Source organism: Python bivittatus, unplaced genomic scaffold, assembly GCF_059951505.1.
Source record: "Python bivittatus isolate LINGU-HERP-01145 unplaced genomic scaffold, Pbiv_v1 ctg000200_np1212, whole genome shotgun sequence".
Classification (NCBI taxonomy): domain Eukaryota; kingdom Metazoa; phylum Chordata; class Lepidosauria; order Squamata; family Pythonidae; genus Python; species Python bivittatus.
In genome coordinates, this window is record NW_028277040.1 from 7619003 (window position 1) to 7645725 (window position 26723).

The 26723-nt window shown below is 39.5% G+C and overlaps 1 protein-coding gene across 1 annotated transcript; it reads left to right on the top strand.

Moving 5' to 3' along the window:
• Positions 1–442: 442 nt before the first annotated feature.
• MPP4 (MAGUK p55 scaffold protein 4) lies at positions 443–25552 on the top strand. Its single transcript, XM_007429510.3, is given in 21 exon segments — positions 443–482; positions 1352–1473; positions 2481–2558; positions 2975–3055; positions 4673–4804; positions 5552–5633; positions 6337–6422; positions 7131–7202; positions 7857–8053; positions 9619–9683; positions 10050–10067; positions 11895–11933; positions 12936–12956; positions 14470–14484; positions 15947–15988; positions 17499–17669; positions 18009–18089; positions 19115–19208; positions 20634–20742; positions 22606–22740; positions 24874–25552. Coding segments are annotated over 21 exon segments (1872 nt in total). The 3' UTR covers positions 25066–25552.
• The last annotated feature ends 1171 nt before the right edge of the window (positions 25553–26723 follow it).

The following is a 26723-nucleotide window of genomic DNA, read 5'->3' on the forward strand; positions in this document are numbered from 1 at the left end:
AAGCCCAAAAGCTGCTCTAATCCACAGCTCCAGGAAACACAGATAAATCGATATAACAGCAGATATTCTTTTCCTTGTTTAGATTTACCTCTATTGTCTCTGTCTGTCTGTCTGTCTGTCTGTCTGTCTGTCTGTCTGTCTATCTATCTATCTATCTATCTATCTATCTATCTATCTATCTATCTATCTATCTATCTATCTATCTAATTTATATAGCCACCCATCTCATGAATGTGACTCTGGGTGGTGTACATTAAAACCAAAACAATAAAAACACATCTTAAAATAACCATTAAAAACAAAATATGCATATAACAAGACCATGAGTGAGTGTTTAAAACTCATACATAATAAAGGCATCTCGCAAGCTCCCTGTTCCCAAGGGATCCCCGGGCCTGCCAGAAAAACTACATCTTGAGAGATCTCTGGAAAGCCAGTAGGGATGGGACTAATCTCACTCCGAGGGGATGATGTTCCAGAGGGTGGGAAACACAGCAGAAAAGTTTCCTGAGTCCTGTCAGATGGAACTCTTTAGCAGATGTGGCCAATAAAATACCCCTCCTGCTGGATGTGATGGAATGGGTGGATGTAATCTGGAAGAGGTGATTCCTCACATAACCTGGTCCGTGTCATGTACGTAGGGCTTTGAAGGCCAAAACCAGCACCTTGAATTGGACCCAGAAGCAAACTGGCAGCCAATGCAGCTCATGGAGCAGAGGTATAACGTGCCACTCTAGGGGCACACATAACTGCCCGCACTGCCTCATTTTGCACCCATTGAAGCTTCTGAATACTCTTCAAGGGCAGTCCCATGTAGAGCACGTTACAGTAGCTCATTCAGGAGGTGATCAGGGTGTGAGTAACTGTGAGCAGAGTCTCCCAATCCAGGAATGGGCGCACTGGCGCACAACTCAAAGGCCCTCCTAGCCATGACTGCCACCTGTACCATGTATGACAGTAGAATAAAGTGAACATTTGCATAACTGGGAAGTCAGCTATTTGTTGCACATTTATGTCTGTTTTAATTTTGGCTAGCTTTGTGACTAAGAGAAAAAAACAAAGGGATTACAAGATACTGTCGTCTCCCATTCTGGTTTTGGCCTGAACAATGTGCTTAATTTGCAGGCTTACTGCACAGACACCTTCAGATCCTGCCATTAGATTAGATTGTGTCTAATCTAAAATGAGAATAAGTTATAACAGATAACCATTTACAATCAGGAATGAGCAAGTCTCTGTCATCCTATAACTTTTCTTTTATCTTTTGTCCAAAAAATAAAATATATTTGTATAAATACTCTGTGCAACAATGAGTTGTATCACTGATTTTATTTTATTTTATTTTGGTCAGGTATATGACACATTTTGTCTTTGGTCCTGCACGAAATGAATTTTTTGGACAAGCCTGATGTCGATGGAGTTGGTGTATTATATGAACTGCTCAGGTCTCCATGGCTGCAAGCTCTCCTAAAGGTGAAGTCTCTTCCAATAAGCAACGAGTCATCTGGAAGTGCAAATGTTGTGCCTTCCCTTGATTGTGCACAGAAATAGACTTCTCTGCTTTTAAGAATTTCTAATTTTAACTATTTCAGCAACAGATGGGGTGCCAAGACAACTGATAGGCTTATTCCATCCTCACCCTCAGTCACAATTATTACAATTCCCTACTATGAACCCATTTTAATTTTTCCTAACTCAAGCTATAGATGCTGAACTACCTATGAATGTGATAGTAAGCCAGGCAGAAACCAATTTCTTTTGCATTTTTTAAACACACATGTTTCTATGGTTTTACATGGAAGACTATTAAAATAAGGCAACCTGTTTCTCTGGTTTTCACTTCCTTTCCAACCTTTTGTATTTATAAGTTTCGGTACCATAAATCTTTCTTAGTGGCCATTGTTCCTATTATCTCATAATTTTAAAAACTTTCTATTTTGCTTTCCAAGTGATGCATGAAGCATACTATGATAACAGTTTAGGACAGAGAACTGAATTTGTTTAAGTCATTACAATGGTCAATGCCAATATAAGTCAAAGAAGTATACTGTCAGCCTTGCAAGGCAGTCCAGACAAGAAGCACACCCAGAAGTACTAGCTCTAACTTCATCGTAAGGTTACATTAACAGAATCTTGCAAGTCTGAAAGTACATCCCTCACCCCACCCTCACCTTTACAGTCCAAGAAACTAGGGAGGGTCCCTTCTGAGACATTTGCCATGCCCCCATTTCTTCTGCGGGCTCAGCTGCCTCTTAGCTGACCATTGTCTAGTCTGCGGCTCTTCCTCCTGTCTCACAAGGTCATTCTCACATACCATTACACATACCAACCTTGTAGAATCTGAATATGGGGAAAATCTGTCTTGATTCCTGGCCCATTCAAGATGCACGCTTTGTGTGAGGCATTTGCACTATGTACCAAGTTTGTGATATTATGACATTACATAGTGGCAGCAGCATCTTGACTTCATCTATTCCTAGGTATACGAATGCCTTCGTCAATATATCAAAAGAAGACCGGTTCCATTCATGCCCCAGGCACAAGCATTGATGCATGAGGTGAGATTGCTGGAGTAGAGCCTAAGTACAATTTCCCTGATCTCTAGTTTTTTCTTTCAATACTACAAGTTCCACAGAAATAAAATTGCTTCAAGCCAATTTTGACTCCTGGCAACTGCTTGGACTACTCCCTGCAGTTTTCTTGGCAAATTTTTTTCAGAAGTGGTATGCCATTGCCTGCTTCTTAGGGCTGAGAGAGTGACTGGCCCAAGGTCACCCAGCTGGCTTTGCGCCTAAGGCGGAATTAGAACTCACGGTCTCATGGTTTCTAGCCTGATACCTTCACCACTACACCACGCTGGCTCTCATGTTTTATATGTTTTATCTAATTGTATTTTATAAACATCAAGATGCTATTTAAACAATAGGTTAAGTTATACATTTTCAAAGCAAAGTATACTTCTCTTGTGCATTAGGTGGTGGAACTGTTGCATGGAGGCCAACAATCTCCAGAAATGAAAGAGCTAAGACAATTTCTACAAGGTCCACACTTAAAGGTGAGTATTGGCCCCTGAAATTCTTCAGTATGGAAGAGAAAGGTCTCCAATAGAAGATCCTTGATTATTAAGTTGCATTGTTGAAAACTGATTTTTGGCACAGACCACTAATTATTTCATCACTTTGAGAAACATTAAGTGGTACTGGGAGCCATGTCTCCCTCCATTCTTGAAGAACATCTTGGCAAGGTGGAGCCCAATCTGGCTCCTTTCATTGGTCAGAGAAGAAGCAGTTGCAGGAAGGTATATTTGTCCGTCCTTGGGCAGTTATCACTGACATTTCCCATGGGCCTGGAGAGCTAAACAGCAGCACACTCTGGTCACATCTGTCATCTATGGAACATCCATCAGCTAAAGGAAGCAGAGCCACAAACTGAGAGACTAATAAAAAGTCCAATAGCCATTTCCAAAACAATCATCAGGTGAAATCTGTCCCTCCCTCACAAAAGAAACTAGCTGCCTCTCCTTTATATAGAAAGCATGCAAAAAAGAGGGGCAGAATCTTTCCATTCTAATTTGGCTAGACGTTGGTTTCTCATCTAAAAGTTAGAGTACCTGCCAAAATTCTTGTGCTATTGCTTTAACCTTCCTCTAAATGAAACTTCTAATCAGCACTCCACAGGTCTTGTTCTTGTGATTAACCATTCCAATCCAGGCTGCTTCCAAAAGCCTGAGACAAATTGCTATTAAAGCAAGAATTCCAGGAAGGAAGATCAGCCCATCTGAATGGCATATCAATGCTAGCTTATTGCTCAGCAGCTTCCCCAACAGTAGTGTTGGGGAGAGAACAGAGATTATTTTGTCAAGGTAATCTCTGTTCTCTCCCCAACACTACTGTGTCTTTCTGTTTTAACTTAAGAACTCTGTCTCCCTTTTAAACTTTTTAAAGAACTAGATTAACCCATACAACATTAGAAGAATTCAAGGTACAAGAAGGGAAAACAGCTAGAATTTTTCATAGCATGTGTGGTATGTATTATCCTGCAGCTGCATTTATTCCCATTCTGCACATTCAAAGATATGGATAAGGTCATCCACAAAGCCTTTGGAAAAGAGTTCAGCTTGCCTTCTCCTAGACAAGTTTTTTTCTATGTAAGAAGTTTTTGAGAAAGGAGAAATCCGTAATTCCTCCATCTCCCTTTTGAAAGTGTACAGTTCTGTGCTTTCTACTGAATGTTTGAATAGACCTAAGTATGTCTTGAAAAAAACTTTTTCAAGTTCCAAATTTTGCAGACAAGCCCATGGTATCGTAATACTGCCTCTTAACTTAAAAAAAAAACAACAACTGGGACACAAGCTGAGTTTAGAAGTAGCTATGAAGATCCATCATTCCCTACTATGAAATGTCAAAATAAGAGTAATCTCTACAGTATTGAGGCTACTGAAATTTCTTAGCACAAGGAATGGTTTTCTCTAACACAATTCCACTGTATTGACACTTGAGAAAGGAAATAATAAAACAACCACCCACTTTTTTGCTGAATGGACACACAGAGAAATAAAAATCAAAATTAACTGTTAGGTTGAATTTATCTTATAGATCTTACTTCCAAGCATCCACATTAAACATGACCTGACTTTTATTTACCCCATCTCTCTGTTCAATATTTCTCACAGGCCTTGTTACTAGCTCATGATACTGTGGCCCTGAAGGATTACGAGCCCTTGCTTCCACCCCTGTCAGAAAACATCCCTGAAAATGAAGAGGCCATGAGGATTGTCTGTCTGGTGAAAAACAAGCAACCCCTTGTAATGTTCAATTTCACTTCCATTTTAATTATATTCATTCAGTTTATTTACTGTATTTCCATTCATGTCATATCTTCCTGCTCCTTCAGGGCAGCTGGCCATCTTAGATAGACTATGACAAGCTTACCACTCCCCAGAGTCTCACTGGGCAGTTGATATTCCTTCCCCATTCCTCTTATCTTTGAATTTTTATTTTGCTCATTTATGTTTGCTTTAAAATATGAAAAAAGTGTAGGACACAAGCATGGCACTGACACGTGTTGAGTTCATGAGAACGAAACAGGTAAAATGCAGCCTGCCCTATTTGGTGTAATTCTTTTCTGAGGAAAAGATAATTACGGCTAGAATCTTGTACTGCTTATCTGAGCGTAAGGTCCACAGGTCCAAACAGACCTATGCAGACGTGCATAATGAACTACAGTTACTTGGATTATACCACTTGCTTATGTCACCTAAAGCAGTCCCATTGGTCCCATGGAATAGGAAAAAAGAAAATCTATGCCAAGCCAATCCCATATTGTTATCAATGTAGGAAATGACATTGACAGGTCTATTAAGCTCCCAGAGTCAAGCTCAACTGAATGGTGCATAAATGTAGAAAGGTGTGTGAAGTGGAGGCTCTGATCTTAATATCTCTACAGGCTCTTTCACTTCCAGTATACCAACACTCACCAAGTGTGCACCTTCTTCCCATGTTATCCATTTGTTCAGCAGGAAGCAACTCTTCCTTTCCTCCCTCTTCCCCAGGGTGCCACCATTAAACGCCACGAGCTAACAGGAGATATTACGGTAGCAAGAGTAATCCATGGAGGTCTAGCAGATAAAAGTGGTAAGGTGAATTTAATGCATCTAAAAGTGAAGAAATCACTGGGGAGGGGCAGGAGATCATTTTTAATATGTCCTTGGAAAGTTCTGTGTGTGTTCTTAAATGTTCTAAATGTGCTTCTTACTAAATCTTAGTGAAGATACTCTAAATTGTTTTATTATGATTAACTTCCTTCTGCTTATCCTATATTTGCTTTTAGGAGGCAGGGGTTTGAGAGATAGTATAAAAGGCTTGAAAGCACTTCTGTTGGGGGTCGTGTTCCCCAGATAGGGAGATGGATTAGGGCAAGTCAGTGTGTTGTGTTGTGTTGTGTTGTGTTGTGCTGTGTTCATCATATTCAGGAGCAACTGTGAATACTGGAGAGATTTCTGTATGTGTGGCTGGAACGTCTCTTCACCACTTGGACTCCTAATTGTCCAGGGTCCTAAACCGCCCTTGGTCTCCTGCTCCCCTCAGCTGCCCTCTACACCTGGAGACCAAAGTGGAGGGGTCAAGCTATTGAGCTGAAATCTGCTCTTCCTCCTTAAAGACTGCCTGCCTTAAGCCTGATTAAAATGGGGGTAGGATAGTCAGACACACAACTGTCGGTACTGAAACATTTAAAATTCAGGGGGGATAAACTCTAGGTTTTCCTTAGAAATCCAGAATATTTTTGTTCTCCAGTTCTCTGACGAGCGGCTTCATATCATTGCCATTTTTGTTGTAGGATTGTTATATGCTGGAGACAAACTTGTAGAGGTGAACGGAATCCCAGTGGAGGGCCTGGAACCAGAGCAAGTAATACACATTCTGGTAATCACAATTGTCTTCTACTCTTTAAACACTTGATGAGAATATGTAATCAATGCAGAAGTGCATGCTTAGAACATAAAGTGCATCCTCCAAAGTTATGATCTGAATGGCCTGAAGGAAAGAGCTATATAGCACTTTCTACCATTTTTCATAGACCTCTCACAGCTATGCAATGTAGCGATTGCCACAGATTTGTCAGTCCCATTTTCCCTTCTGCAGACTTTTGTTTCGACTGTCCCAAAGAGCAAAGAGGCAAATTTTCATATTTCTGTTTCTGTAGGAAGCACTTTTTTTTTCAATGTGTGTGTGTGTGTGTGTGTGTTGTTCCCCCCACCCACCTTTCGCCATCTGCCGCTTCTGTCTGCTGTTTGCATATTAATTTGGGGGAAAGGAGGACCCTTGTGGCAATTCATTCCAAGCCACCAGTAGAAGGGGCTGTACAATCTCATTCCTTCCTTGGATGCAACTAATAGCTGCTGCTTTGTTTTTCAAACCCTTTTCCTTATTTTTGCAGTTTGATGGCTAACATTTACAGACAGACAGGAATATGCATATACAGTATACGGAAAAGAATATCATTTTGGATGTTATCCTTCCTGTCACAAGGGCATTCTAGTCACAGAATGATAAATGTGTTGATGATCAAATTCAGTTGGCAACAAAAGTAGGCAAAGTGCCAGTAGATGCTGTTTTTCTGAATCCTTATAGGCTCTGTCCCAGAGCACCATCATGTTCAAGCTGATTCCAGGTTCTGCTCGAATCATCAGCGATCAAACAACAGTAAGATGCAATGCATGGATGTATTTACTTTGCTTCCAATGGTTAATACAGGAATCCCTCAGACTTAGCATTTAGTCAGCATTAAGTTTCTTGATGAGGAGAGGAAGTTTTGGCTTTAATCATTCTTACACCTGTTAGATCAAATCAAAGATCCACTTTATTTCCATAGTAAACAGCAAGATGCCACGAGCAAGATGTTCGGGCACCTATTCCACAACAGCTAGTAGCAATTCCCAAGTTCCTTGAAGGACCAATGTGAACCACTCCACCAACTGTTGAGTTGTGTTAGATAGGAATAAGAACAGACAAAAATAGTCTTCCATCACTGCCCAGCCAAAACTGTCCCCAGAAAAATTTGCCTTGCCTGCAGACTAATAGCTTTTCTTTACTGTGCAAACAGCTTCTTGCTTAGCCAGCCCATTGACCTCCAAGATTATTTTATGTTCTCATTACTGTTTACGAGTTAATATCTATTGTCATGTTTTGTCTGCAGTTGTGTCTTGGCTTCTTAAAGCTGACCTTTGATTGTTTGCAATAATTAAACTTTTGCAAATTTATTTCCTTTTATTTGTGTTGAGAGTTGCATGGCTTGCTAATGAAATGCAACTCCCTGTAATAAGAAGAAGCCTTCTGTGCTCTGTGTGCATCTTCCAGCTCTATGTGCGAGCAATGGGGGATTACTGCCCACTTCAGGACCCTGTCATTCCATGCGTTGATGCAGGATTGCCATATAAAAAGGGAGAGATTCTTCAGATTGTAGACCAAAAGGACGTCCTCTGGTGGCAGGCGAGGAAAGTCTCCAACCTCAAAGCCTGTGCTGGACTCATCCCTTCCAGTCACCTTCTGAAAAGGTATGGAAAATCGGGAGGTCTCTGTTTATGCTAAAGGGTAACGTGTTGGGAATCAACTTACATAAGATGCCCCTATCAGCATACAGGAAAGCAGTACAGGCATCTGAAGCAGTTAAAATGAACCAAAACGATAAGCAAGTTTCCTACATAAAACAATACACTGCTGAACAAAAATGGAAAGCATATCTATTTTCCCATGGAAGAAAAGGATGGAAATAGATGACCTCACTGAATTAACTAAATAACAGCGAATTCCCCTTACATGGCTGTGGGCAAATTCTAAAATCCAGTGGCAACAGTGGTCCTCTTCTTCCCATCTATAATTCCCTCTCAGCCAGCCTTCCCTTCTTGCCATGCAAGAATGGCAGCAGCTCCGTAAGTGTGGTTCCCTTATCTCTGTGCTTTGGAATAACAGCCTATAGTGGTTGATAATATATAAATGAAACCTGATATGACATCACTACATGGACTCCGCCACCTGATCCTCAGGCAACCAGCACCTGTGCAGAGCATGCTTTATGGCCTTGGCCCACTGGCAGGCTTCAATAGGCTGGACAGAATTAGACTCTGTTCCACAAAGGTCAAATCCTCCTGTCTTCTGTCTTTGAGCGAGCAAGTGAATTAGATATGATTTATATAGCTGTCCATCTCACACAAATGACTCTGGGCAGCTTAAGGGTTGAAACAGACAAACCCACCAAACATAATCCCCAGCACCCAAGGATAAACAGCTGACACCCCTCATCATCAATAGTAGCAGAGCGCACCTACCACCTGACCCAAATACCTGGGGAAACAGCCACATCTTCAATGTCTTGTGAAAGGCTAACAGAATTGAGACCATCCAAATCTCCAAGTGGATTAGCTCTATGGAGCAGGTGCTGCCATTGAGAAGATACCTATTAGGATCAGGGCTAACTTTAGGCTAAGGCCAAGAAGCCACAGGCTTAAGGCAGCAAAGCTTAGGGGATGCCAATACCACCCCTCCTTCCAAATCATTGTAAAAATGCAAATTTTTGCATCAGCAGGAGGTGGCACCATCAGTCAATGTGCTCTAGGGATGCCATATACTCTTGAGCTAGCACTATTTAGGATGTAGAGGAATACAGAAGATCTCATGAAAAGAGAGCTTTGCTGAAAGAAGCACTGCAGTCCTTTCTTCATGAACTCTAGTAATCTTGGGATGATGATGTGGATGATGATGATGATGGAGAAGGAGAAGGAGAAGGAGAAGGAGAAGGAGGAAGGTGGAATTATAATTTCTGGCTCTGCACTCAACCAGCCAACTGTTTTAGAAAAGACAGTCTTCCTTTCTCCGGGAGAGAATTTCTCCTCCAAAGTTTGCGCCCACCACTGGAGCCAGATGAGGATGTGACTCATGTAGCAACAGGTGAAAGTCATCCTGCGTAAGAGTGTACAAGTAAGATTTGGGGAAATTTGGTTTTGAATTCCTTTCCAGCCATGAAATTCACGATAAGATCATAGGAATCGCTTATCTAGCCAGAAGCTATTGAAATCTTTTTCTAATACTGTAATGTTAGAAAATGTTCCCTTCTTCTGTCTAGAAAACAGCGAGAATTCTGGTGGTCTCAGCCCTTCCATCCCCATACTTGCCTCAAGTCAACAATCTGTGAGTATAATAAATTCCTGATGATGAGGTGTGCATGGGACTGTTTCTATAATTAATATGATGCCCTAACTCTATGATTTCTCTGCAGCACAAATTAGACAACTATAGATTTAGGACCAAAAATGCTAGTTTGAATTCCAAACCTGTTAACAAACCTGTCAGTCTAGGAGCAGGATTACCTAAGACTATTTAGTCTTAATCACAAGGGAGAACTGTTGGGATATCATTTGCTATGCACTAGTTTAAAAAGATATACATTTTATCAGAATAATCTCTGTGTTTTTTACTTAGGCATAGAATTGTTCATTCATGTGCTTGATGGTATATATTTTTTTCTTTTATTTTTTATGAATTTGCCATGAATAGTGAATACTGTGGAAGAAGGTAAGTAATGCTAATTGGGTTCCATAAATTTCTCTCTATATATTTCTTTAGCTAAACTCTCCAGACTAGCCCTACATAAGATTGTAAATCTCTCTCTGAGATACACTATTCAGAGTGCTATGAGAAGGTAGGGATGGAATTTGTCTCATTATTGAATGGTTCTCTTCAAATATATCACTTGGAGGAATATTCTATATCAGAAGTTCCTTCCTTGCTGTCTAAATGGTGTAATACAGTGGCAACCAGATGATTTCAAAAGAATCAAGCATATACTAACACCAAAACGTTGATCTAATAATAATTTTACACATACGCAGACACAATTTCACAGAAGTCCACAAGCACATGTCCAGCATGGAATTAAATGTTTAATCAAGCAGCTTTAGAAACACTATTTACAGAAAACAAAACGTATGACCATAATTGTTTCCCCTAGCCCCTGCAACAGCAAATGGATCTGTACTCCATATATAGGTAGTCCTTGCTTAACAACTGCCCTGTTTAGCAACTGTTCAAAGTTATGATGGCACTGAAAAAGTAACTTTATGACTGGTCCACGCATTTATGACTGTTGCAGCATTCCACAGTCATGTGTGCACGCTTCACAGCTGACTTCCTACAAGCAGAGTCAATGGAGAAGCAGGCAGTAAAATTGCAAATTCCGGTCACGTGTCTCACTTAATAACCACAGGTGACTCGCTTAACAATTGCAGCAGAAGTGAGGTGATATGCCTGTTGCAGTCATGTGATACCTCACTTAACAACCAAGTTGCTTAATGATGGAGTTGCTGGTCCCAATTGTGTCTCGTCACGTGTCAGAAATGCAGGAACTGGAAGGGAGATCATTATTAATCTAAATTTAAATTTTTAATTTTTTTTTAATAAAAACATAGATTTATATAATTCTTGCCCAGTGCCAGGCCATGTTGATGGCAAAGGCCCAATTGTGTCATTAAGCCAGGACTGCGTGTGTGTGTGTATAACACACACACACACACACAACAGCATGAAAGTGTCTTTTCACCACCATCTTTGGCCAATATTGTCTACGAAATGAAGCAACTAAACAAGCCAAGCCATCTTCATGATTCTTCCCTCAATGGCTTCTTTATTCACTCATAGGACTGCATTTAGTAATACCGAGTTGGAAATCTTCTTGGGCAACAAGATTTCCTCTTGCTCTCTTCCTCTTGTACCATTCTGTCCACCCATCTCTCTGACGCTTCCACTGAAACAGATCAAGGGAATAGAGGGCAAGATAACTCACCTTTTCTAGAAATGGAAAAGTTGAGATTGACTTATGATTGTACAGCTTGAAAGAGGTTTTATAACTACCTCAGAGGAAACACATCCCAACTGCAAGGAGGCACCAGCCATCTTCTTTAACCATGGGGCTAATCCCATCCTGGCTCATTTAATCAATAAGCTGTTCTGGTTCTTTCTTCAACAACTTGGTGAAAGTGCAGAAAAGCAATGATGGCCTTTTCTATGTGGATGCAGCAAAGCATGCATTTGCTTTGTTTTGTATGTTTTGTCAGTATGTTTTGCTCCTTTCAATGTTGGAGACTTCAAACATTTTGTTCTTGATCTGTTCCATCCAAGTGTTCTTCCATTTATATTCCAGCTGATGGCCATCAGTATAATCTTTGCTTTAGTAAAAAGAAAGTCATTATACAATGTTATACATCATGGTACTATATGAACTAGTAGAAATATGATAAAAATTGGTCATGGGGTAGATAAGTTATTGTTTCTATGTTTGTATGAGATCTCTGAAAAGTCTGAGAGCCTGACATATGTTTTCTTCCCTTGTCTGCAACCTACAAGAAGATGACATGCAGATTGATGAGAAGTGTGTAGAAGCAGGTAATCGTTTCTAGTTTTGATGCAAGGGAGCTGTGCCTTTCATTAGTGCAGTTTAAAGTGATCAAAATCCCAATATGGAGACCCAAAAGAAGATCCATTTATAAGTGAAGTTGAACAAAATGACCTCTAGTAGATATGCAAAATATTTTAAAAGTTTGTGTATGTTGAGAGAGCTATAAGCAGAGCTATAACTCTAATCACACCAACTGTTGCTTAAGCGAAAGAGAACCTTCAGTGTAGAAAGCTGCATTTGTGTAGCCCGACTGCGCAGGTCCTTCCTTAGATACTGTTGGTGCTGGATTTAGAGACCTCCCTACCTATTTGCCAGCTTTTGACTTAACTCATGCTGCCATGCCCTGCAGCTTTTCTTCTGGCCTTTTATTTTATTTTTTTGTCATGATCCTGTTTTATGGTTTTAACTTTTGTAATTCTGAACAGTTTTATTGCTTTGTTTTAGGGTTTTTTTTAATGGAAATGCTAAAATATGATATAAATAAAAAACTTAAAATCTGGCATTGTGCTTTTGAATCACTTTTGTAACAGTGGCACAAAGAATGCTTTTGAGCTAATAATAAAGGAGTTTTCGTAAACACAATCCTTCTATTTTTCATGTTGCAATAAAAAGCATTAACCAAAGCCTATGTCATACTGTTGACCCCAACAAGATCTATCACTGTCTGCAGAATGCAGTTCAAGCTGAGATAAGAAATGTGGAGGAATTAAGTCCTCCCTAATACCTCTGCAATTGTCCAGTTTGGAATTCATCCCACCGCACAAGTGCTTTTAAGCAAACACCAGAACCCATCATGGAACTTCCCTAAGGATATGTAATTTAGTCTTACAAACAGAGATTAGAAGAGGATGTAAGCATCTCATTGCATCTTCCTATTGCTGCATTGATGGGAAATCCTTTCTGATGTGTTAGGTTGTAATTATTTTTGACAAACATAGCACTGAAATGAAATTCATTTGCTATTTTTGTTCCCTGGGTGACTTTAAAAGATGAGGAGACCTTTGAGTCTGGTAAGTTCCTGTAATGTTCTTTGCTAATTGTAAGAATTTCAGAATTATGTAATATAGGGATTAAGTAAATGCTCCATTTTTGTGCCTGTATGTCTATGTGTGTATTTATGATAGATCTTTTCTGAGCCAGTCTGGGTATTTTTATAACCAAGTCTAGCAAATGTGAAACAAATTGGCTCCTTTTTCTCAAAGCAATAATTTGGACTTGAATTACAGTGAAAATTGTAGAGCTATGCGAGAGACAGGGAAGACAGCTGGAAGCTAATGAGATTACATTACATAAGCGTAACTGAATGGATAATCTACTTTATTATTCTTGATAACGAAGAAGGATCCATTTTGATGCTTCCCTACCAGAGTAAATATGCATGTTAAAATCAAAAATAGTACAGACCAGAGGCATATCTGTCTGCACAAGGAGAATGAGATTTTTAAAGTTGCGATGCAATATTATGCTACCTTTTCTAAGAAATCCTTTAAAAAGCAGATGCTTTTTATTGTGAAGCATCTATTGAGGTTGTTTTCCTTCAAACTGTTCAGGGAGATTGAAGTGATGCATTTCAGTCATTCTTGTGGATTTCCAGGGCTTGTGTACAAAAGACCCCAGAGCACAATAGGGGAAGGCAAATCTAAATATCTTACAAAAGATGAAATCCTAGAAGATTAAAATTGCTGTAGCTGGGCTGGGAACTGATTAGCCTGTTCAATCTTAAAGGACTCATGGGGAAAGCTAAGATGAAAAGATTGACAGTAATGGAGTTATTTTTTAAATGATCAGACCATGGACAAAGAATGAAGTGAAATCTGGAAACAAAAAAGGCACGTATCTTAACAGGAGATAAGTTGAGAATGTCTGCCTTGGGCTGATGCTGAAGCTAAGTCTGAGAGTCAAGGTGGATGTATGTGCTAGTTTTGAAGGCACTCGTAAACATGTGTTGATGGCACTACTGAAAATATTGCAAACTTTGAGTTTCAGAAACTTCATCAAACTGATTACAAAAAGAAATAGGGAAGGGTGGGTGGTTGATTGTAGAGCCATGTCTACACCAGATTGTTGTGATTAGACAGAGAGCCTTTAAATCTATAAATAGGGGTTTTGGCAAGCACAGAGTCCCCAAGTTGCATATCTGAAGATATTTCATTCTTACAAGTAACCATGTTAATCTACGGTATAATAGACACGGCTGTGTGATCAGAGATTTCTCCTCTTGGGCTCTCCCTTCTTTTCTTCCACTACTCATGTTCATCAGGCAAACTAAATTCTTGCAACCCAAAAACTCACACTGATTTTGTGCAATTCTCCCAATAAAGTTTTATCTGTATGGATTTTGTTTTCTCACAGCTAATGATGCTGCTAGTTTTTCGTTTTGTTTTTGTTTTTTTGTAAAAGTTGCCAGCTATGCTGGTCTGGTCATACTGAATAATCTATATGTTTTTCTGTCTTGTATCATGAGTGGATTTGAACTCTTTTAATTTGAGCTTTCTTATCCTTCTGTTTTATGCAACATACCAGAGGAACTTAAAGAAGGTAATTTATTTCTTTATCTTCTAGACTTTAAATCATAGGTAACTGATCACTTTTTGAAAAAGTAGGCTATTAATCATTACATCCTGCTAAAAATATTGGGGGCTTCTGTATAATGAGCATGCTCCTCCTAGCAAGGACAGATGAATATATACAGTTAACTTCCTCTATAGGATGGACATTAAAACATGTTTGGCAATGAAATCCTATTTAATCATTTATGAGCTAACCAACTATCCTGAATGTAGTGTTCTTCGTATAAGCTGAGATGCTACATTTACTTCTTTTTATTTATTTATTTATTTATTTATTTATTTATCTATCATATTTATATATGAACTCATGTTCATCAGGCAAACTAAATTCAAGAAGATTTCTTGCTATGTCCATTAATTATAGAGTGAAGATGTTAGGATGGACACACTTACAGTATGCTAAGGTCCTTCCACTTTGGCATATTTGATATGAAGTTACAGCAGCCTTCCCAGCTAGTGTTGCTTGCTGTTTGTTGTGCGAAGAAATCAAACACAGGTTGCCCTCACTTAGCGACTGCCTCTATCGTGACCATTTTAGGTACGATGGTGATGAAAAAGTAACTTTGCAACCGATCCTCGTATTGATGACCTTCACAGGTCTGTAAAGCAAAGGAAAACTGAAGTTAGATCATAAGCACATCATGGTTTCACTTAACAACAGCTTTGTTTAATGGCCGAGTGGCTAGTCCCAATTGTGGTCACTAAAAGAGGACTACCTGTAATGGATTAAATGTCTCCACTGCCCAGAAAAGGCAGGAATTGTGATTAATGAACTTGCGGGGCATGCCTGCTTTCTTCCAGGTCATTTCTGGCTTTCATCCAGGGCAACTTACAGAGTTTGGGTCCCGTGGGGAAAGAATATTAATAAAGAAAGTTCTATGATAGCAAATTACACAAGTTGAATACTAGTTAACCAACAGGCAGTGTCATCCATTATGGAATTGGCATCTTTATGGCTTTGGAAGTCAGCTCAGAAAGGTCATACTTTAATGCCTTTTCTCCCCCTTCCTTTCCAAATTCAACTGCCACCTTTAGTCTTTGACCCCACATTCAGTAGACTAATTTATAGACGTGCTTACTGCAAATGGATCCTATATACTGTGTTTTATATAGGTTGATATCCTTTAGAAAACTATTATTCACCATGAATAACAAACCTAAACGAGAATCAAAAGAGAGTGGCGTCTGAATTTGACATCACAGAATAACGTGATAATATTTTAAAAATCAAATGCTTAACATTTATTGTTGAAAGACCTCTGCTGCTTATGCTTTTTTTTAAAGGCCTCTTTTGAATGCTGGGTTAATAAATTGGTCTTTTCCTTTCAATGGAAATATTATGAATTAAAATTATATTTCTTGTATATGAAAGAATAAGGACATTGGTACCGTGCTTATTCTTTCTTTTGTATCTCTATCTCCCATTTCAGAAGAAGAAGAATTCTTTGGGTCTGGTCAGCCGGTCTTCATTAGTATGTAGCTAGTTCTGAGATTGAAGAATCGGTGTCCGGGGTCACTGGGCTACTAAATAGTTTGTGTGTGATGCGTGGTATCGGTGCTTTGTTCCTGAGTACTCCTTTACTTACTTCCGCTTTGCTATTGCTCTGCAGGATTCAAAGAAGCCAAATGTAGGTACTCTTTTGAAGTCCTGTATATCCTTTCCCTGACACAACCTCTAATTCTCACAACTCCTTCCTATGAATAAAAAGGATAAAATTTTCCCCAATTTTAGAAGCTTGCAACTAACTGTTTAGTTAGAAAGACATATGAGTTCATGTGGAGCCATTAATAACAGTCAAGAGAATTTTATTACAGGTTAGTTTCCAAAATACAATGGAGATATGAAAACTGTCAAGTTAGAATTGGCGAAAAATACATTACGTTTATTGCTTGATCTTGCTAAGATAAATGTAATGGGGCCAGGCACTCTGAAAAACCACAGGAATTAGATTTGAACAAAATATACATCTCACTTTAGAACTTCAATCTTTTAGTAAGCATCGAATGATCCAAGGGTAAGGCATTCCTTGTGAAGTGAAGCAGTTGGTAATAGCCACAGACAGATGTAATAGAAGTCCCTTGCTTGTGTTGCATAGTTCTGTAGTTCCAAAACAAAAGGGAGAAAGGAAGAGTAGCAGGTTGATGCTTTAGCAGAAAAAAAAATAATCAGGCAATAGACAGAATGTCCAAATAAATGGTTGAGGATGGGGGTCAGATTCGCTGAACAAGGTAGTTTAGACAGACTTATGGACAATTGTTTGATGTCCGTAAGTCTGGTAATTTATGGTAAACTTCTGCTGCCCTTCCCCCATAGGGACTGTCCTAATATTGAGTCACTTGGTGCTAACACAGAACTGAAACTAGGCTTTTGCACCCTAGTAAAGCCTCTTATCTGGATCATCTGGTGGTTACCAAAAGCCAGCTTGTTAGCACTGATGTGCAATTTTTATGAGGTTGGGATTCTGTGCTTTCACAGAAGTTTAATTCCATTACATTTTGTTGAAATAAGCAACCAAATCCAGCAACCTACATGGCAAGTAGGAACTTCCATGACTGACTGATCATGTGTAAACCTTCCCCTGCAGAAAGGTTTATTAGTTCAGGAAGACCCAGTCAATGGCAAAATAGCAACTCCCAAGTATATCTGGCTTCTTCCCAACAATGAAAGTATTTAATACCTAACATTTTTCAACCGCTTCATAGCACCAAAAATCTGCTGCCTGAATCTGCAGCCAACTTATCCTACTTAATACACCAAAGTAACAGATATAGTATCCCTTGTCTCTTCCAGAGAATCTGTTTCTTAGCTCTTTGGTTAAGAGTCATCAGCCTCCAAACTTTGGTGGCCTATGGAGGGGCTGAAGGTAATGGGATCTTAGGGAGGATTGGAAATTCAAAATCTTGGAATGCCGCAAATATTGCAGGCTAGCCATATGGTTCAGCAATCAGCTTTTAAGACCTGTATCTATCTACCTTTTTCAGCTGGGTTCCGGAGGAGTATGCGTCTGTGCCGTAGGAAATCCAACAACAGTCACCTAGCATGTTATACACATTGTCTCAACTGTTACTACAGTGCTGTTGCAGCACCTTATGAGGAGGTGGTGAGATATCAAAGGGACCCTGGTGATCCAAACAGATTAATTGTACTAATAGGTAAGGAGCAACGATTAAACTGTTCCTTGTTTTTTTAAAAAAGTGATTATTGTGGCCAGAACAGAATGCATAAAAGAGAGAAAACTTGCATTAGTTCAAGGGAAAATAAACTTGTCATAGTACACTAGTTAAAAAAAACATGCAAGTAAATTGCATCTTTGGAGGACTGAGTCCTCATAATTCAGTGAGAAAACTTCAATTTGTATTCCTTGTCTTAAGTTTCTTCTATGGAAAATGTCAAAGAAACATACTATCCTGTTGTATGTAATGCAATAACATATATTAAATGCTATAGAATTTCCACTCAGTGCTTAACTGTTTCTTTCATTAAATACTTAGGTCCTTCAGGTGTTGGAGTGAATGAACTACGGAGACAACTTATTGGTATAAATCCTCATCTGTTTCGAAATGCAGTGCCACGTATGTGATATTTTAAACCTTAAATCATACCAATAGGAGGAAAAGGAACATCAGAATTTCACTAATTCTGATCTGCATATCAGCCTTCCATTATTCATAGTTACCACTGACTTTTCCCCAAACTAAGACAGGATTCAGAAGGGTATATCTCTCATTTTATGACAGATTTGGAGACCTAAGGACACTTTCTGATGGCATTGTTCTCAATATCTCCAACTATTTTAAATCAGTATAAGATTTTTGTGTAAAAGAAATTTCTTAATACACCCTGAAGTCAAAACCTTTCTCACTGTGGGATTAGATCATCATGATTGCTGCCTAAATAAAAAGGAAACTATCTGTCTTGTAGTTTTCCCCACTGGTACTTTCAATTCTTCAATAGGACCATGTAATTACTTCTCATTATGCATTCAGAACTGGAAGCAAATTCAATCAGTACATCTTTCTTTTAAAAATTGTTCCTTTACATGCTCCACTTTGATTGTCCGAAAAAGCTAAGTACGTATGGCACATGTGAAAAAAGAGAAGACTCTGGAACATGTAGTTTTATTCAGAATCAGTTTGTGTGATCAGTTGAAATGATATAGTATTAATAATGGAATCAGTTACTGGCCCAACAACATGTTCAGTTTCTTGTATTTAACACAGAACAAATGTGATCACTGACCTGGCACCAAGTCATAATTTAAAACGTGAATGGGCCTTTCCACTCTTTTGACATAGCTTAACAGGAGCAGAGCTCAAAACAATGTTAGGCTTTCCCATTTTTTTCCTTTGTGGTCATACCTGGAGTCATTTCTGGAGATCCTCTGATTGGCGGGGGGGGGGGGGCAGCTTTCCCAGTAATGCACATCAGGGTTAATGTATTTGGACTTTACAAAAAGAGGACCCTCTGGAAAGGAATTTGTTTTACCTATGTATATCCCAAGCAAGCAGCCCAATATAGTATTAAGTACTTAGCTTTACCCTAAAAGTCCCTTCCGGTCACTATTTAAATAGTCATAATTTGTCCTTCTCAAAAACAGATACAACCCGTGCTCAAAAGAGCTATGAAGAGAATGGTCGAGAATATCACTATGTACCAAAGGAAACATTTGAAAAAATGGTATACAATCATAGGTAATTTGTTTTTAGATTCACATTGTTTGTTCTTCTTTCATCAAGTTGCAAAATTCCGTGCCCAGACACCAATGTACACATTATATATGTTGCTGCAAAAAAGAAGGGAGGTAGGAAAAAAGTGACAGCATTGATTCCAAGTAAGAGTGTGGGAGGGCTGAAGCAAAGAAGGAAGAAGGTATAGGTTGGAATAATAGGGAGGAAGCCAGAGCTGGTTTGGGGACCTAACTGAGATATTAGGGCGTGGTAGCATCTGAAACTCTGTAACTGAAGGCATGTAGAGGGCATAGTGAGCGGCCTTGAAGGAGAAGAGCTACTCCCAAGGCAAAAGGCTTGAGCCCAGGGCAAGAAAATAATGTGAAAAAAACTAGTTCACACAGAGTAAAGGGAGGGAGGGGGAAGCACATTCCGAAAAATGTGCTTTGAAAAATTGAAAAATTTTTGTTACAGTAAAAGTAGTCCTGACCTATATGACATTGGTTTCTTAGTCAGGTCTACTTTGTTGAGCTGACAAGGCAAGAGTGGAGAAGTGTTGTGAAGAAACTTGGCATGGTAGTGACGGTCAGAAGTAAGAGATAAGAAAGGCTGTAAATATTCCAAGCTTTGTGAGGGATCTTTGGGAGATGCATCCTAGCTCTGAGAGGCCTTGTGCGGTGTGTAAATTATGTGCTCCTCGGTTATCAATAGAAACAGATTGCAATCCATCCTTTTTACCTTAAACCCGATTTTCAGTAGGTCTTGAGCATAGAAATTAAAAATGCTATTTGTATTCAAATTTACAGAGTCCCCAGGGAGACCTTTGCTCAGCTCTTCTGAGTATTTAAGCACATAGAAAATATGGGGGAGGATTTATTGCTTCCATTTTAAATGCATATATTAAAATCCCACTTTATAAACAAACAAAACAAATGAAATTAATTTAAGCAATTTTCCCTGAGCCCAGCTCTTAACCCAGAGTGGGGCAATCTGTGGACATCAGGGTAATTTCAAAAGCCTTATTCAAGCCTTATTCAAGCAAATATGTCTCTTTTCCGGCAGTCCAGGTGAGACGCAGTTAGATAATGTAGCAGAGACAGTGAGAAGTCTCCCATCTCTGGCACTTGTCCCCCTCCACCCAATACATTTCCCCCCCAAATAATGATGCTTTCAAAAGAAGAAGACTTCACAACCCCTAAGTAAAAATAAAGGAGTGTAGTAAAGAAAGTTTGGAAAAAAGAGAAGAGGTTGTAATCCTTTCCTGCATGTTTGAATAACAGTTCTTGCCTCCCTAAATATGTAAATGGGACTGCTGCCCCTTCACATTCTGCTTGAACTGCAGTGCATGCTTTCTCGTGGCATGATTAAAAAGATAGTCAGTGTGTGGCCTATTTTACAGTCCTTGGTTTGAAATATTCTCCTCTCCCTCTCTACTCACCGCGTTTGCAGAATGTTGGAGCATGGAGAGTACAAGGGACACCTCTACGGGACAAGTATGGATGCAGTGCGTGTGGTGCTTGATGAAGGGAAGATCTGCATAGTGGATTTAGAGCCTCACGTGAGTTGTGGAGAACCCATAATGCTGGAGGTTCAGGGGACCAATCCTGAGTCTGCCCTTGAACACTTTTTGTTTTTTGGTGCCTTCAAGTCAACATAGACTCCTGGCAATTGCCTGGATGAGTCCCTGCAGTTTTCTTGGCAACATTTTCAGAAGTGTCTCCTTCCTAGAGATGAGAGACAATGACTGGCCCAAAGTCATCCAGTTGGCTTTGTACCTAAGGCGGGACTAGAACTCACGGTCTCCTGGCACTTTAACCACTACATCAAACTGGCTCTCTCGTGAACACTATAGGAAATAAATGAATACATTCAAATAACATTTATTCAGGGTTCTTCAAATAAGTTAATTGGCACCAAGCAGTGCACTAACCATCCCCACAGATCATAGAAGATCAATAACTACCAAACTGAGCAGGTCAAAGCTTTCAAATATCTTAGCATCTATTTTCTGTCCATTTCTTCTTGTAAGCTTCACTCTTCAAACTCCTCTTTGCAAGCCCAAACAGCATCTACTGCATTCATTAGATATTCAGCCCATAACGATAACTATATGCCTGCAGCAATTAAACTTTTTAAAGCCAAAGTGCCAAGTGTTTTGTTGTATGGAGCACAATCTTGCATTTATAAGGTTATCTGTGCCTTAGAAGCTGTACAATCTACATTTCTAAGATTCTTACTCCAAATTCCTTATACAGTTGCTAACGTGTTTCTCTGGATAGAACTCAGCTTTATCTCAGCCAAAGCTCAGTCAAAGCTCCATTACGATTCTGCCAGTTGAAGTATTGGCTTAAACAAATTTGGGGAGGTGAATCACTAGCCCAAACAATCTTCTTGGAAGAAACAAATAATGGATAGCTTGGCTCACTATGGGTTTACCTCCCCAGTCTGTTATCCATCCTAGGCTTGGATGAAGCCTAGAGAGAGCTCAAGCCAAGAATGTTAGGTCTTCATTTACAAAGAGGCAGAAGCAACACATCTCATCAGTGCTACAATGAACTCATCCACTCCCTTTTTACAATTCCCCAATACCGGTATCATTTATTAGTCCCATCTCACAGGAAGGCCTTCACATTGGCACACTTGGATGCTCTCCCCTCAATTATACTGTTGGGCAGATACAGTGGTTTCCCTTACCAATATCATTTGTGTATCTGCTCAGTCTTTGAAACTGAGACATCAGCATGTGTGCTTCTGAAATGCCCTACCACTTTTGGAGGGCAGAGTTAATTTCCTCTCTAATTACAAACTATTCAGACTGCTTTCATAGAGTCATAGGGTCATGCACTATCTACTAAATGACCATGATTGGGAAGTCTCTAGAATCATAGCCAAATTCTATAACATCACTATGTCAATCAGAAATGTTGGAACCTGACTGTTTTTCTAGAGGTATTTTGTGTAGGCATTAATCAATTTTTTTTCTTTTTTATTGGATGCAGTGTAACATATTTTTTAACTTCTATATGTTTGGCCTATGACTGTATATTTTAGTAAGCTAAAAACTCTGTGGTAAGGTGATTGGGGTAAATAAATATATACTATCAAATGTCAGGAATAGAAATAATAATATTCATTTAAAGGTTTTAATGTGTTCAAGAAAGATAATGATTGTAATATAATTATAATTAATAGTTTCTGAACAAAGTATGGACTAGGAATTATCAGTGATACCATTTTTGTCACAGACATTCTTGAATTATTATAAATTCTAAAACCAGTCCTATTAAGTTAACACATTAAACTATCTGTTTCTCAATTATAGCTGTTACCTTTTAATATTCAATTTTTTTTTTCTTTTTAATGCAAAAACTGGGCAGAAAAAATATAATTTGAAAGCCTGCTTTTGTTTTTTATCTTGCAGAGTATTCACTTTGTTCGTACTCATGAACTGAAACCCTACATTATATTCATTAAACCATCAAGTGTGAACTGCATGAAGCAGACTCGGAAAAATGCTAGGAAAATCACAGACTATTATGTGAACATGAAATTTAAGGTGAGATTTGAGTGAGGGAATTAGCAATCAGATTTGCATGGCTTTATGTTAACCATACCCACCACTTTAATTTCTTCATCATGCTTTCTGAGTGAAAATATTGTTGTTTCAATGTTTTAAAAGAGAAGCAATTATAACACTGACTTATCTGTTATTACATTAACAAATACGAATGAATTCAGGAGAATAATGCACTGATTTTAACAAGTTTTGACCTGATTTTGTTGTATAAGATATCAAAACTAGCATATGAGCCTTTCTCACTTGCATCTAATTGCCACATACTGTAACTATGCCCCAGAAACCATTTTCTCTGCTATGTCCTCATGATTTTGCCTTCATACGATCTCCACCCTATGTCTGAGAAAACCTAACTCATCTTTAGCTATACCCAAGTGAAATCATGTTTTCCCTTACCCTGACAGTTTCGTATCAATCTGACATGCTTCACCAACCATTGGTCCAGTAAGGTGACCCTTAAGAAGTGGGATTACCCCAGTATCTACAGGTAGTCCTTACTTAACAATGGTAATTGGGATCGATAATGCCATCGCTAAGGGACACAGTCGTAAAGCACAACATCATGTGACCACGCCAACGTAGGATGACAGTTGTGGCAGTCCCAGTTGCCGTTGTTAGGTGAATCCCACACGGTCGCAGCATCCCGCAGTCATGTGATCACCATTTGCAACTGCTTGCCAGCTTCCCCATAGACTTTGCTTGTTGGAAGCCAGCAGTGAAAGTCATAAATGGTGATCATGTCGCTGCGGGACACTGTGACTGTGATAATAGCGAGCCAGTTGCCAAGCACCCAAATCACGATCCCATGACAACGGGGACACTGCAATGGCTGCAGCTACGAGGAGCCGTCATAGGTCCCCCTGATTCAGTGCCATCGTAACTTCAAACAGTTGCTGAACAAGTGGCCATTCAGCGAGGACTACCTGTATTGGCTGCTTTAGGTTGGTGCAGCCATACTACCTTCCCTCCAGTCCCTGAGCACCATCATCCAGGGCATTCAGCTTCAGGCAGCAAAACAGTCCACTTCTTTTAAATGGGGCTCCCCCTTGCACATGCCAAGTCTCTGAGTCAGTCTCCAGCTTGGAGAGCTGGATCAGCCTGAGCAGCATCTGACTAAGGGTTGTAGGATGGGGGCTACATGGAGTTAGCTCCTTCTTCACTGCTTCACAGCTTAACTCTCCTCATACCCATCAGTTGTCCAGGCTGCTTTTGAACACAGGTTTAGTACTCCCCCATAATAGCATAAAACCCATGCCCAAAACTATCAGTTGATACTTAGGCTTTGAATATACCCACACTTGCACAAAACCAGAGTGACTTTTAACAGATGGCTAAGCCTGCCAGTAGAAGCATCTGTCAAAGCTTGCCTCCTGTCCCAGCCCCAGCCCACATTTAGGGGAGTGATTGGTAGATGTTTTCCACTAGCTGGTGACATTCAGTGGGAGGGGAGGGAAAAAAGCCATAGGATCCACCAATCTGTATCCTTAACATGACCTATATACTGTTTATGCATTCCAAAGAAATAAATGACAGCATCATTTGCCAGCATTGTGCCTGTGGCAGGACTGGCATTACCGATGGGAATTACTGGGATATTTTTCTGTTTGCTCAAGGTCTTTCAAGTAGCCTTTTAACTACTAAAACCTTGAGCAAAGCATGAGGAGGAGGCCTCTCTCTCTCTTTGCCCCTCTTTGAGTATGAATTAAGAGTTCTTTGACTGTAGAGATGAACCACATATTTGATCTGTTTTTAAATACAAAGATAGGCCTTTTCTTTATCCACTTGAGAGTACCTTGATTCCAATTCCATTGTTAGTTTTCAAGTCTTTTGTTCTCTCTTTTATGGGGGTCAAATCAGGAGTCAGCAGTTTTCTAGGTGGTACTCAAGAATAAGTGAATCTATGATTTCTTTAGTAGGTACAGAACATGGCTTATGATTGTGGCTTATCAAGAAAGCAGCAAACTGGAGTTCTTTTGTGGTGTGTAAACAAACTATGGCTCAAATTGTCTTCTTTTCTATATCCATGCCTGCTAGCAAGAGAAACCAAGTTGAAGCAATGAAGCAGCAGGTACAACCATGCCGGCTCATTATTTTACTGTGATCCCCCTCCAGGAAGAAGACCTGCAGGAAATGGAGGAGTCAGCTAAAAAAATTGAAACTCAGTTTGGACAATTCTTTGATCAAGTGATTGTGAACGACAATTTACAGGAAGCCTGTCTGCAGCTACTCTCTGCTGTGCACCAAGCCCAGGATGAGCCTCAGTGGGTTCCAGCCACATGGATGTGCTCAGGCTCTCAGGACTAGCCCATTTCATGGGATTTTGGCTGGGTAATTGTGTGCAGAACCCAGCATTCTGGGGAAGATCCTGTTTTTCTTCCAGAAGGCACCAACCCAGCCACTGTAGGGGCGGTGCACCCGTTTTCTGGCAATAAATCTTTTAGAACTTTCTTTGGGTTTCTAAGACTGGGGTTGCTGAAGATATAAACATATTTTTAGTTCAAGGGAATTTGGAGAGGATTAACAAAAGCTATTACAAAGTGCAAGTATATTGGCTGCATTTGCCTGTCACATAAGCTAGGACAGAGGCCATATTCATTTTTTTAAAAAATAATTTTATTAAATATTATAATTGCAAGACATAGTGTCAGGATCTACGCAAGCTAGAAATCTTAGTTTTTGTTAATTTAGACCAGCAATGCATATTTGACAGTTAAATGGTTAAACTGTTACTTAGAGGCCTGCTTGCTTGTTCCCGCCATAGAAGTTAGGAGAAGGGGGGAGGAAGATGCCAAGCCAGATGCTGCTGTTATCTCTGCAGAGGCGCCAACAAGGTCAAGCAACCGTGAGACCAGGAGAAAGGTGTGAAGAATTGCAAGGGGGAAAAGAAAGTAGAAGGGGGGGGGGCGAAAGGGGCTTAAAAGGAGAGGTTTGGCTTAGCAATATTTAGACTTAACAACCTATAGATGCTGTGCATTTTCTCTTAATAAAGAAATCTTTAATGGAACCAATCAAACTCCAGAAGATTTATTGAACTTTGGGAATGAGTGTGCAGACTCTGACACATAGGCCATTTTCCTCAAGGATAATCAGGGGGCACCGATTCTGGGAGTAGGCCAGGTGTTAAGCAGAACTGGTAGGACCATTTCCTTCATTTCCATCCAGGACACTCTGGGGAATGTTTAGAACATCCTCCACGCAGGCTTGTTCCAAACAGTTTGCCTGTAGAAAACTTTAAATTAAGCTAAGAATTGGGAGTTGCCCTCTCCTCCTTTAAGCTGTGAACAGTAGCTTAATAAACCACAGAGCACACGTCATTTATTTTAATTCCTCCTCAATTCATGCAAGCAGGCAAACAAAGCAGGAAAGGAAGAGAGATTTATTTAGTCCTAACCCAGGATTATGATTCGTTATGCCCCCAAGGAGCCAGGATTTATAAACCAGCATTAAATCTTGGTTTATATTGATAACAAATTAATATACATATTGATGTCATAATACATGGTTTACAGTGTCATAAATGCAGCCACTCTCATGTAGCATTTTTCAGCATTATATATTAAGCAATTCTGGATCAGAAAAAGACACTTTGATGGTATAATCAGAGATGATGTAATTGTTTAAAAATGTGGAATTTTGGATATTCCTTCCTTCTTAAGCATAGGAGATGTTGAGGGAATTGTGGCAGTTTTTGACCTGCTTTTTGACTAATAGCACAGTCCTCAAACAAGAATGAAATTTGGAGGAAATAGCACTTTTTGGCTCTTTCACTGAATCTTCCAGTTAGCAAACAGCACACTTATAGCAGCATTCACATCATAATTACTGTGACATCATTTAATTTTTTTTCTCCAGCAGCCTGTATCTTTGGTAGTAAGAGGCACCATGTTAAGAAGACGTGAGGTGCAATTATTGTACCTTGTCCTTTAAACATCAAAAGAAGTGTGTTACTTCAAAATAATTAA